At 31.0% G+C, this 13914-nt stretch overlaps 1 protein-coding gene across 1 annotated transcript; it reads left to right on the forward strand.

The window, feature by feature from the left end:
- Nucleotides 1-3945: 3945 nt before the first annotated feature.
- On the forward strand, nucleotides 3946-13615 carry LOC124373887 (glutathione S-transferase 1-like). The gene is given in 7 exon segments (XM_046832206.1): nucleotides 3946-4090; nucleotides 5217-5366; nucleotides 9792-9833; nucleotides 9835-9851; nucleotides 10295-10433; nucleotides 10525-10690; nucleotides 13364-13615. Coding segments are annotated over 5 exon segments (453 nt in total). The 5' UTR covers nucleotides 3946-4090; nucleotides 5217-5225; the 3' UTR covers nucleotides 10639-10690; nucleotides 13364-13615.
- Nucleotides 13616-13914: the final 299 nt, after the last annotated feature.

Below are 13914 nucleotides of genomic sequence, written 5' to 3' on the forward strand. Positions count from 1 at the left end.
ATTTCATTTAAGCCCAGCGACTGTCAAACGAAAAAGCTTGAATATTCAATATCAATTACAATGTGTCAGAAACGCTTCTTCGGACGTGCAAAGTGAATATTGCAATCTTGCATGAACCTTTTTGATTCTTCATCAATATATACAGGGTGTTCACAAAAGGGTGTTACAAACTTCTGTAGTACCATTTCAAACAAAAAATTACATAAAACGGTTGAGAAAAGTCTCTTCTGGCCGCTAGCCGTCATTTTGTTTTTTTTTATTTTTTAACTAATATCTCTAGAGCTAGTAAAGGTAAAGCTATCAAATTGCGTAAATAGGTAGTAATGCATACGATGCAAAAATAATGGTATGATTTTCTTTAATATTAACAAAATTGCTGTTGTTAATAATGTTTAGTCAAATAAAAAAAAGACGCATAAGCGAGGATGACTACATTAATGGTACGCTTGCACAAGCCAGGAGCGGCAAACATGCCACAGTTGAAAGATATCAGTTATTTGTTGCTCCGCGCTGATAAGCGCTGGAACTGTGCTTACATGGAATCGCTTTTTAGGTTGATGAACTTTTCTTTTTTGACATCCAGATACAGCACAATCAATTAATTGTAATTAAACAATCAATTCTCACTATTTTCGAAAGCTGTTAATTCCTGGTTAGAACTCAGCCGTAACCCAAATTTCCATAGTAGGATTTAATCTACACAACATATTTGTCGAGTTTTGGAAATATGGTACAAATTAACTACAGGGGGCCTACCGGAACTAGCCAAAATGTTGAAAGTGTTCTATGAGAAATAAACGGTTGAAAACCTCTGGGCTAAGTTAATCTTTGAAAAAGTTCATATGGATATTATTTTTCTTCAGTACAAATAGGTGGAGCTCATTCAAGTGTTCTAAGACAGGCAGAGGAATTGAATTGCAATGGACTTTTCGAATAGGATTTATATTCCAATGTATGACCAGGCTAAACACATGTCGTTATGTCTTTCACAACGAGTGAAACAGTCTTCAAGTCGTTCTTTCCTAATTAAATATATGGCCTTGATAACCAAACCAAAAGAGGATTATAATCTACTAGCATTTACCCAACAGCTTCACACACAATTTGGCAAATGTTTTCATTTCAGGTTCCAATGAATTATCTTTCAGTCGCCAATGTTGAGTTTGCCTTGTTGCCACTGTCCAGGAAAATCTGTCAAATATTGTATATTTATGGTCATTGTAATTTAATCCGGTCTTAGCATTTTTGTGCCGTAGTTGATTTTGACTTTTTCCTCGATCAAGGATATATATATATATATACATACGCAGGTATGGGAAGCCTACTTCTGTCAAAACATAACTAATATGAGTTTTGTAACAGTCTTAATATTTATAATAAAGTCTTATGGTAACTTTGTCTTTTATATAAACTACTTAATATTTGCTAAGACTTTACGGGTAATAGTATTTTGTTACTAACTTTCAATGTACTAATATGGATATTGTTTTACTGCATGCTAATCAGCGGTGGCAGAAAAGACTGAAATAAGAGGTGATGTTACAATTAAGCTTACGCTATGATTCTACACTATACATGTAAAACAGTGATTAAAACCCTACATGGGCGGTAAACGGAGTTTTCCTCCGTGTATTTTTTATTATTAAAAATAGTACTACTTTTCTGATGTTGGCAGTCGTTTTCCCCCACAGTGTACTTCACGAGCATCTTTCGGGAAAGCAAAACAATAGTCTCCCGCTTATCTTTGTCAAAATCTGTCAGTGTGAGGTCTACTTCCGTGCGAGACTGGACGATTCCTAAGTGAGCGCCCGATGGTGTGTTTGTAGTTCTTGGACGAAATCTCCGTGAGGGCCTTATTGTGTTTAGTTTTTTATGGAGTAATAATCCATGTGCGCCTAAATGTGTGACCTGTGATGGTTTTTTTTAAGTTTTACGATACGTTTATTTTAATTTTGTGAAATGAGAATGAAGACGAGAGACTTGTCAGTACAGTACCAGTGTGCTAGGGAACATTTCAGTATTCTTTATGGAGTGAACATTGTCGTTATAAGAACCAGAAGGAAAATGTTTTGAAAACTTTGTGTAGTGTGTAAAAAAAACCTTTAGTAAAGAATAAATTTTGATTTCAGAGTAATAATTGACATTACAATTGTATAATATCTCAAGAATTGAAGTAAGTTGTTTTTGTAAGAAGTTAATAACTGAGTTAATTTCCTTATATTATTACAGTAGGTTAAACATTTTTACAATTAATTGCATTATTATTATTAATTAATAAATTAATAAATCATGTTGTTATTATACAATAACATTTTTTTTTTAATTTAGAATTTCTTATTTGGAAAATTCATTACATAAGAGAGTAATTTTTTATTTAATTTCTAAAAAATGAATATATTACATTGTAATTAAATCAGTATGAATATTTAAACAAATAAAAACAGTTTAAAAACGACTATGATATCCATTATTCGCTAACCTGGAGGAAACCTCCGTTAGCGCCTGATGGTGTTTCCTAATTTTAAGCGCCTGATGGAGGGTTAAATGAATTTAAAATGTGTGGTTTTGCTGTCATAAATCAATGCTTACAAAGAACAGTTCATTACAGACTCTTTCAATTCAAAGTGCAAAATTTTACAGACCAAGATGGGATTTTTTCTACTTTAGAGACCAGTGAAGCGTAACCCGGAGACATTTTCGGATTAGGAATAAGCCTATATTAATTCCAGGTATCCTAGGAATGTATATGTAAAATTTCAGTACAATCGGTTGAATAGTGAAATATTGGTCTTTAAAATTAGTTTTTATATTTTTATACTATTTTACTATTTTTTTATGTTTTTTTTTTTTTTTTTTTTTTTTTTTTTCATACACATGTTTTTCTGTAAACAATAACTGAGGATGCCTTAACCGGTGAGTGAAAGCGCTTTTAAAATAAATTAAAATTGCGGAAGAAATAAAAATTACTTTTGCATAAAACCTGGTGACCTCCATCAAACATACAAAGCGGAAAATTAATAGTGTAAGCAAAAACAAATAAACAAAAGCACTTTCACATTTACATTATTATTAGGATTATGTTTTTCAGTGAGTTGTCTGTGTTTAGCAGTATTCTCCCGGACAGTTTGAACAACGAACACTAGATGTCAGAGCTGCGCTCCCAGCTGAAGACAGGCTTCCAGTTTATAGAATGACCACATTGAGGGAATTCTTCCCTTATCTAGGGAAATTATCTAATTAAGGGAAAACATGTTTTAGAAAAACTTAGAATTTTCATTTACGACGGCAATACAGGGGTTTACAGTAAATGTTTGAGCACATTTACCTAATATGTAGATCTACTATATTTATGACCTATTCTTCCATTTTTCCAGCTATATGGTGAATGGATTTACCTACTGCTCTGACTTAATTTATATTACTATGTACTTCTCTTGGAGAGTAGTTTAAAAGTTCGTAACAGTTTATTAGTTAAAAGCGTTTCGATTGTAGTAAATGTCAAACGTAATAACATAATTTATTTTATAAAATAATCAACTACTTCTATGGTATTGAAACGTGTAGTTCATAGGTACATTGAGGATAAAATTAAACTAAAATTACAAAATAGCCATCGTTTTACAGTCTATTCTTCGCGGCTAAAATAAAAATTATATAAAACAGGTGCAACACATTTTAGGATTTAAAAACTTAATCCAAACTTATTAAATACTACAAAGTAATATGTTTCTTGAAAGGTTTTTTTATAAAACAACCTTTATTATTTTCTCAATTAAATAGTTGAGTTACTTAGTCAAATCCCGATATTTAACACATATTGGCAATGAACACTTAGAATGCAATAAGCATTCAAATTTTTTTAATGGAAAACTGAGTAGGAGAAATGTTTAGATGCTAGAGAGGGAAAATAGTTTTTGGTGAAGTGGTAGCACTGACGACGCTTGCCCCTCCTAACCTATAATTTCTTCTATCGCATACTCCTCATTATCTACAACTCCAAACTAATATAAAACTAAGCCGGCTGCTTTGTCGCAACACTCCAGTTTATACATTGTTGCTTCGTGATTATTGTTATCAGTTTTAATTTTCGGTAAGTTGCACAATAGTATCTACTAGAAATAGTTTTTATTGATGTAAAGTACATGCAGAATTCTAAATATAAGTTGTAGGCATTATAAACATTGACATTGTTATTTATGACTTTTGAACGTTTGAATTTTTATTTATTGAATGTTTATACAATTATTGTATTTTTTATTATTAGACCTACCAACCTATAAATAATTGTATCTGTTAAATTCGTAAATTTTGCCACCACTATAATAGGAAAATTTAGATAAATAAAACACTTAAACATAGACATGAAATAAATAACAACGTGTACTCACACGTGATCTCATTTTCATCTAAAACTAAATAATAGACATCTTGGAAATATTTTATGACATGAAATATGGTTTGTTAGTTTTAAGGTGGTTTTAAAATATTTTTAAATCTTCGCATTTTTTAGAGTGAATACGTCCCTCTGTTAGCCTTTTTCTAATGAGCTCTTTTCTCTTCAACACTCATTCACAATTCACAATAATCTCTCAAGGTAATAATTTTGGGATTGGAAAATATCTTTTATATTAAATTTATAACATTTAAGATATTTTAATTGAATTCATAAAAATCATGAAACTTATTGATAAATCCAAGTAAAGTCATTTAAAGTAGAAACTCTAAGCAAATTCGCCATCAGGCCAAAATAGTAAATTTAAATAGCTGAAAATTAAACTTTTGCAGTATTTACATGAATTGCCACTTCTGTGACATATTTGTATGTATTTATGAAATGTTTTGAACAAATAACAAGTTTATATCGATTTTTTTTTCAAAATACATCCTTCCCTGGTGCTATAGCTCCTGTACATGCTGTAAAACTTTCACGTTTTAATCTTTCAGAAGCCGCTTTTATTCGGTCTGATTACAAAACTACGTAAAACCGTCACTTTAAAATCCTGTAATTTCATGTGAACAGACCCCTTTTTTATTTTTCTGTATTTAAGGCAATTATCTTAAAGAGCTATGAATTTAAAAAAAAAAGATATTTTCCAAACACAGAATCTACTAAAACTACAAATGCACTAGGACACCAAGTTGAGTGACTAGGTTGTCAACACATCTCCATTATATAAATAAATCACGATTGCTTAAATTATTTATTTATTTTTCAGATATTTACAATGCCTCTGGTATTCTACTGGTTGGAGCCCAGCCCCCCAGTCCGCGCAGTCAACCTCATCATACATGCTCTAGATCTACCTGTTGAGTACAGAGTGGTTGATCTTTACAAAAAAGAGCACTTAACACCTCAGTATCTTAAGGTTCGTAGCCTTTAAGAGATAAAAAGTTAAATATTTAATTAAGGATAAAATTACACTTTCTCTGTTGTTATTGTTTTTTTTTAGTTCCGGAACTAAATTATTATACTTTTATGTTTTCACATTTTTACAATATCCAACACTCATAAAGTGAAGTTAAATAAAGAGAAACAAGTTTAGACAAATATCACATAATCTGGCTTCTTTTAGTGCTAGAAATAAGTTCCGTTATTCTTGCATGGTCTGTTGGGCTTGCTGGGCATGGTATAAAGAAATGGAGAGTTCAAGTGATAATAATTCCTACCACTGATGATCAAGAACGAAAATAGTAAAATGATTATGCAATAGAGAGTTTTTTCACCTCACAATGGATTTTCTACCAGAGGCACAGTTTTTGCTGGTAAAGTTTCGCTGCTACGGATAAGATAAGGAAAGAATCTTTGAATGTATTACTATTGTGGTGCCCCTGGTACTCTACAATCATTTCCGGTTACATTCAGACGGATCGGTAAAAATTTCCATTGACGTGCTCTCTAGAGAGTACCAACTTGGAACGTTGATAGGTTGGTAGAGAAGATGATTTTCCTCTAACCTTCACCGACCTTGGGCATACGCGGAAACTCTTCTCGGTTAAATGTAAGGCTTCACTTCACAAATTAAAGCTCTTAGTAAGCAAACCTTGGTTGTTGCAATGAGTTTACTTTCCTAGGACATAATTTCTTACTTACTACAAGAACGAATTGCAGTCTTATCTTACGTACTTTTGTCAATTAATTACATACATAAAATAGAAGCAAATTAAATGTAATCTGTTTGTTAATTATTTTATTTGGTAAGTAATACTCCAATACACAATATACAATAATGTTTGGAAACGCCAATCATTTTTAACTTAATCATGACAAGTTAATTAAACATATAACATTTATAAGATAAGTTAATTACATCCCTGCAGTTACATAATTTCGCAATGTAATGTTCTTCTGGTCATTTACAAATTACTATTTTATATAACATGCAAACTCGTGGTTTCTATCCTAAAATAAACATTGCACATAACTGTTAAGATTCTAAAATGCTAGATTATGGGAAATAAACAAGACATAAACAAATAATATAAACATGTAAATGTAAATATAAAACAAATAGGTACTCAAAATCATGATAAGAAGTATTATAATGATTTAGCCTTGTAAATAGTCTTGTAAATATGAATATTTAATCAAAAATACTGTAAAGAATTCATTTTTATTGCCCATTATCCAAATAAAGATTGAAACATTCATTTAACATTTCGGTTTTTCTTTCCTATTTATATTCGTTTTAGAACTATAAATAAATGTAAAATTGTGTACTACCTAGCTGGTTGAGAACTAGCGAAGCTATAATCAAGGGGTAAGAAAAATTTCATGTTTGTTTATTTGTCTAACTGTCCGTCTCTCCATATAATTTAACCAAAATGAGCTGACCATTACTTCAAATTTCCATGGAGCATCATCGGGTTTGATAACGGCGCATTAACTCCATGTTATTTAGCTTATAATGTTAGTGAGTATTATAAATTGGTCTTTTGGGTATCTATGATGGTAGTAAGAATAGCGGCCATAAATAAACTGTGTACAATCATATGACGTTTTTAACATGTTACATAGTAAAACATGTAACCTAAACATTTTGCATTCAAACTCAGTGTAGTCTATTACCCGACATGTAGTATGGAGCATTTCTACCTTGTACTGTTCAAGAACAAACCAAAAATATCTCCATTAAATTGACTGTCTTTTATACATACATACCTATTCAATTACAACAAAACTTGTTTTATAATTTTACAACTTTTGTATGCATTTAAAAAAATTTTCTTTGAAGTTTTTAAATTTTATTGTTACTGACTAATGAATCGATATAGCTCTATTTTTTTGTTAACGCCAAAGGAAATAGGAATCATAGGGTTACGTATTTTTCGCGTTTGTCACAAAATTTAAATAATAACTTCAGTTAGGATTTTAATGTACCTTAATATTGAAATACGTAGCCCAGCTTTACTAGTTAAAATTTCAAGATTCTGACTTGTGACTGTTAGTTCTAGGAATACCCATTATCTGATCCATTATTCCACCTAGGATCATTTCACCCGTTTCAACTACATCATATTCCATAATAAGTATATAGAAAAAAAAATAACATATATTTTTTATATATTTGCTATATAAAAATTTGCATATTATAAGGTGACTTTAGTTGTACTTTCGAATTGTATGTACTTAATTAATAAAAGACATTATACACTAAACATTATGTAGAACTCAATTATTTTTTATAAGCATGATTCAATGTAAATAAAACAGAAAAATTGAAGAGCAGTACAAGAAAGTTATCAAGCTGATAACCTTTGGTTTTCCATTTGTTAATAAACCCAATGTTATCACATGTCATTAACCTTAGCACTCTTTATCAAAGCATTGTAAAAAATCAAATACAGTGTTGAGATAAAAATATGGTTTTAAAATTCATACTATTATAGTTCTGAATTACTTAATTTGATGTAATTTAATAGTGCTCAATTTAAAGGTTCTTTGAATAATATTCTATCACCTCCTTACAGAAATTCCTTCAGACAAAAAAAGATTCTTAACTAAAGAAATATAGCTATATTTCTTCAGGAAGTATTCGCCATAATATATGACATGAATCAAAAACATACTTCCCACAGATTGTAGGAATCCATCCAATTTAATCTTTACAAGTCCCCTCGACCAACTGGTTAAGAGGAACTGTTGATCAAAGAACATTCTTTCGTGGGTAGACTCATTCACAAGATTAATTTATTGTCAATTATAAACATATTTTTCATCAAAATAGAACTTTATTATCACCAACTTTTAATTAATGGAAACTCTATCAGGATACAGGTGGGAGTCTGGCCATTTGTGGTTCTGATTGAGTGGTTAGAACTTTAACAAGATTACCTAGATTAGAGGTCTTGTTGAATGAGATCATTAGGAGCTTAAAGATTGTATACAAGTCTCTAATCAAAACGTACTCGTACCATATATATGAAGTATTCATTTTAGATCTTTGACAGTATTTTAACAAAGAGCCGTTAGGTACAGTGCTGATAAATAGAATTTGAGACGATGGTCGGTTTTTAGGATCTACGTGCGTGGTAAAGTAAGGAAAGATGTACAGATATACGTGTTTCTAAGGGGCGGCATTTTCAGATGCAGCGATGCCAAGCTCTTTAGAAAAATGGTTTGAAGATTGCAAGGAAGGTCTGCTGATTATTATTTGAGTCATTCAGTCTGTAGGCTAATAACTTATAGCTATTATTTTACAAAAAGATTTAACACCACGTATCGAGGATTGAAATCTTCCTTCCTAATGAGTCAAAACCACTAATACATAAATGTTTACATAGCATTGTGGTGACGAACTTAGCCCCATTTTGAACTACAATTCATAACAATTTTTGTTTACATTCAAAAACTTGCAATTCCTAACAGCTAAAACAACAGCATTAAGTCTAGACTGCTGATAATTAAACCCAAGCAATGTCATAGGTCAGAAACCCAGAAACTACACATGTCGTATGCCTTAGGGTAATTATAAGACTTTGTCGTTTTTGTATTAGGGGTTTTGACACCTGAGTAAGAGATTTAATCCTCGAAACGTGGTATTGTAATTTTTTAATATTTAGCGATAGCATAAGTCTGAAATCCTATTATACTGTGAAGTTATCCATCACTAATACCAAGCTTTAAACGAAGAACTTATCGACTGAATGACGATCTGATTTGGTTCAGATAACAATTATTTTATATTTATAATAGGAATTATATGAGTATCTCATGAAGACGCACTTGTATAAATTTGCTCCAAAATTGATTCAAACTTCGTACTTTTTCTACAAAATTATTTCCTAACTTCATTGAGTTAACGCTGTGAGTAGTAATTATTAAATAGAATTGCAACATGTAAATTGAGGGCGATCATGTAGTTACCGTACTTGCGTTTTTGACGCCATACATCAAGGATGTAAATTTTCCTCAACACTGCAGTTATGAAAACATTTGCAGGAGATAGAAGCAACCCTGTCAAAATTACATGTAATAACAATCCAACCACTCCTGGATTGAGTATCAGACTACTAAGTAACATAGAGTAGGTACGAATTTGTTTTTTACTGTGTAATGGCGTTTGAGCCAAAGTTTCAAAAAGTAATTTAAACTATTCAACTCTTAATAATAATACAGGTACATACACGTATTATTTATATTATTAATCGGCATAATACCATTTCTTATAATCTATGAAATCCCTTTACGCAATACAAAATTGTATTTATTTAAAAAAAAAAACCGTACCACCCTTTTATACCGTAAAAATGACTTATAATAGTAATGCAATGCTTTATTTTGTTTTTTCCAGATGAATCCACTCCATACCGTTCCATTAATAGATGATAATGGTTTTCTACCTATGGGAAAGGTTGAGAATACTACAGTATGTTATACAGAAATCAACTATTATCTAATGATACAATGTTTTTCTAAAACTAAACGTTCGATTCATTTCATAAAGAGATAAATAAATATATTAATATTTAACTGTATTATTTGTTTCACTACGTTGTTCAATGATTCCCGTTAAAAGCTAATCATACCAAGATTTTCACGCATGATTTTTTTATCCCTACGTTATCTTTTAGCTTGTTATTATATTTATTAAGCATTATTATTATCTTTTAGGGTATGTATTACAATGCAAAATGCGCTTTACTTCTAAAATCAAGTACTTAAAAACATTTCAAAATAATAAAATTGATAGAAGTACAAAAATTTTCAGACAACTTAAATTTACTTCCCCCGAGAACAGTTTGGTATAGTTCCCTTTCGACATGGATATTTAATCCTTACCAATGTACGTTCTAGTCGAGCAATCATGACATACCTGGTGTCCAAGTACGGCAAGGACGACTCTCTCTACCCGAAGGACCTCCAGAAGAGAGCCATCGTGGACCAGAGACTTCACTACAGTAACGACGTCTTCTACGCCGTGAGGGAGCTTACGGTGAGTGTGCAACACATTTATTACAAGTATATCAAGTAAGGTTTTTGAACATTTTTTGCAAAAATTGTATTTATACATGTTTTAATTTCAGCAAGGCATAGCCTTTTATGAAAAACCACCTACACCTGAACTGCTAGGAAAGATTGAAGAAGCCCAAGAGAACATAGAAAAAGCTTCTCAAAGGTCACAAATTCATGGCAGGTAACACGCTAACTGTTGCTGACTACGGTTTCATCACACTTGTGGATTTAATGGAGGTAAGCTGCACTGGATAAACAGGATGTGTTAAGATTACATTATTGAATTCTTAAACGTATATTTACTATTGCCTAATTAAGTAAGCATTATAAAGCATGTAAAATAGTCGTTAGTTAGGCTAACTTTATAAAATTATGCATTAATACACTAAACTTGTCATGATGTTATTACGAAAACTTTGTCAAGAATTATTTAAGCCTAGGGTGTATATATTTGCAACCACTTTTTTTATCACAATACATAAAAAGTATTACATTTTTCAAAAAACATTCTAGAGTAATAACAATAAGAGCTACTTAGTTCCGTGCATAGCTCTTAACTAACAATTATTAATCTTTCTGAAGACAGCCAAAGTTACACAAATTTCTAAAAAGGCAAACCTTTACATCTCAAACTACTACCGTTCGATTTACACTCTTCCTGTTTTGTGTAAAAACTTTTGAAAAAGCTTTCAATGCACAGTTTGGAAAAATTCTGGATAGTTTCATAATTCTATGTCTTGAACAGGACATTGTGAAATATTATTACACTATAAAGGAAATAAGGATTTGCTTTCAGAATTTTCAAGTTAGGGTGAGAGAGGATATGATTACAGAATAAGAAGTTTTTTTGTTTGATAAAGGATAATAACATTAGGATTTCAATTCAGCGTAATATTTATACAATGGAGAATATCCAACGTACTGCTTGCGATAATGAGGTTGTCGTGACAGATTAGCTCAAAACGGATAAGGTGTCTTGGATAGATGTCCTGCTACCAGGCAAGTACTGCAAGTTATGTCTTGTCCTCCTCCTTTCTTCTTCCTTATCGCTTCACTCCCAGGAGTCCCAAATAAAAGCTACATCTTCAATGCCACTTTCAGGAATGCTATGACTATATTCTATCCGATTTTATCGGATTGTATTGCCGTTAATTAAAATTATCCTATACAGGAGCCAAAAAAAACAGGAGGGGGATAATTTTTCTGAAGAAGATTTGGTGCAAAATTACATAGCAGTTGAAATAATACAATTATTTCAACGTTTGTTGCTGAGGTTGGTGAAAAATTCCTTCCATATAATGTTCAGAAAGTGAATACAAATGGGTAAAATTACAGATACCTCTAAATTACTATGTTTGTCGTTCTTGATGGATCTACTATAAAATGCTTGACTCTAAATTTCCTCCCTTGCTCCATCTCCACTTTAAACTAACCTTTAGACTTTGTATTGAGATTTTTAGACTTTTAACGGCATTGTTGGTTACCCTTACAGTATTAAATAACCCACTATCTCAATCCTCCATCTTGATAAAAATATATATGCAGTATTAAGTAATGCATTATAGTACTTATTTATTATTCAAATCGTTAATAGTACCAACATGCTAGTATCACTATTAATAGTCGACATTACCAAATCTATAACTTTAGGAGGAAAACATATCACTAGTAGAGCATGAATAATAAAGTGTCACAAACTGAAAAACCTGAACCACTGGTTGATGATAAAGTTTTGAAAACAAAACAACCTTATAGGAACTTGGTGGTTTATATCGGTTACAACACCCCACGCCAAGCGCCTTGCCGCTGTAGTAACAAGCAAAACATATTGATTATCGCTACTGCATTCCTCATTAGTTCCTAGATAAGAACGCCGGACACATTCATGATATTACCACACGGCTAATGATGGCATTCCGTAATAAAATTACTTTAGAAATTACGATATTAATACCTAGGATATTCCTTGTTGCATTATAACGACTTTAATAATATTATAATAGATACTTGCTCATGTAGATATACATTATCAACGTCTGTATTATTTTTGTACAAGCTATATTTATCCAAATTTATTTATTTTAAAGTAATGACAGTATTTATTTTAAAGATATTTATTATATATTTTTAATTCTATATCTATAACAGATTGAGTTATCGATGTAAAGTCTTCACCTTACCTATTAAAATAATATTTTGGACTATTTTAAGGATAAATATATTTTCTCCCTGTTTTCAAAGGGGAAAAAGAGGGGTCGCTTTTATTTTCAAATTTTTTGTACATTTTCAAAATACAATCCCTATATTGTGACATGTCATTTGAAAAGTAAATTAAAAGGAAATAATGATATGAACAAAAACTTCTCTAACGACGATCGTAGTAAAAGTTATGGGCAAACAACTCCTTACATCTAAGGGTATAAATTAAGTCCTGATACGCTTGGATATATTCCAAACAGATAAAGATAACAATGTACAACCTTCACCAGACTTAAACAATTACTTTTATGGGTTTTATTATATTTTCAAATTCCAATCCTGTTCAAATTTGCATCTTTTGACATGTCCATTTGATAGGTATATTCAATGGAAACACAATGACACTAAGAAAACATCTCTACGCTGTTTTCTAGCAAAAGTTAGTTTTTCAAAACTTATATGAAATATAAATCTTAAAAATATCGGTTGGGGAAATTAATACCTTACTGTCTGTCACAGGTTATGCTCTTTCTTTTTTAATCGCACCCTTCATCTCCTATTCTTACTATACCTGCTATATGTTTTTATATGACAATACTCTAATAACATTATGACTGAACATTTTAATAACTTACAAACTTCGAAAACAAACATAATTTTCATTTTCAATTTTAAGTAATATTTTACTCTGTGCGTTTTAATGTTTTACAGGTTTACTGCCCACCTGGAAACAAGTACCCCCCTAACCAAGGAATGGTTCAGTCGTTGCAAATCGACCATGAAGAATTTTCGAAAAGGCTAATAAAAATGGAGCCAACATGGTGTTAAGTAAAGTTAAAAGTTTCTTAGGTAAGGCTTGAATTTCCCATCGTTAACTTCAATATTTAACTAAAGATTGTAAAGTTTGATATATAACTGTCTATTATGTAAAATTTCAAAATATACGCTATATATTAAGTATAATTTATTTGTGTTTTTATTACATTCATTGTTGTCACAGCTGTTTAAGAAAACTACTAAAAATAATTAGAGGCTCTTTTATATCATACTATGAATACAATACAAAATTTGTAAGATTCTACACTTACCTGCAACGTAGCGTAAGGATGTGGCTCTCTTAACACAATCTCACGCGTTTAATTGTTGGGGACATCAATAAAAATTTGCAAATTTGTTTGAACACTTTTTTCTTTAAAAAACACATTGGTTGTGTTGATCCAAGTGAAATAATTCATGATATTGAAACAGTCCCCCCTTTAAAA

This window comes from Homalodisca vitripennis, unplaced genomic scaffold (assembly GCF_021130785.1).
Source record: "Homalodisca vitripennis isolate AUS2020 unplaced genomic scaffold, UT_GWSS_2.1 ScUCBcl_6647;HRSCAF=13951, whole genome shotgun sequence".
Lineage (NCBI taxonomy): Eukaryota > Metazoa > Arthropoda > Insecta > Hemiptera > Cicadellidae > Homalodisca > Homalodisca vitripennis.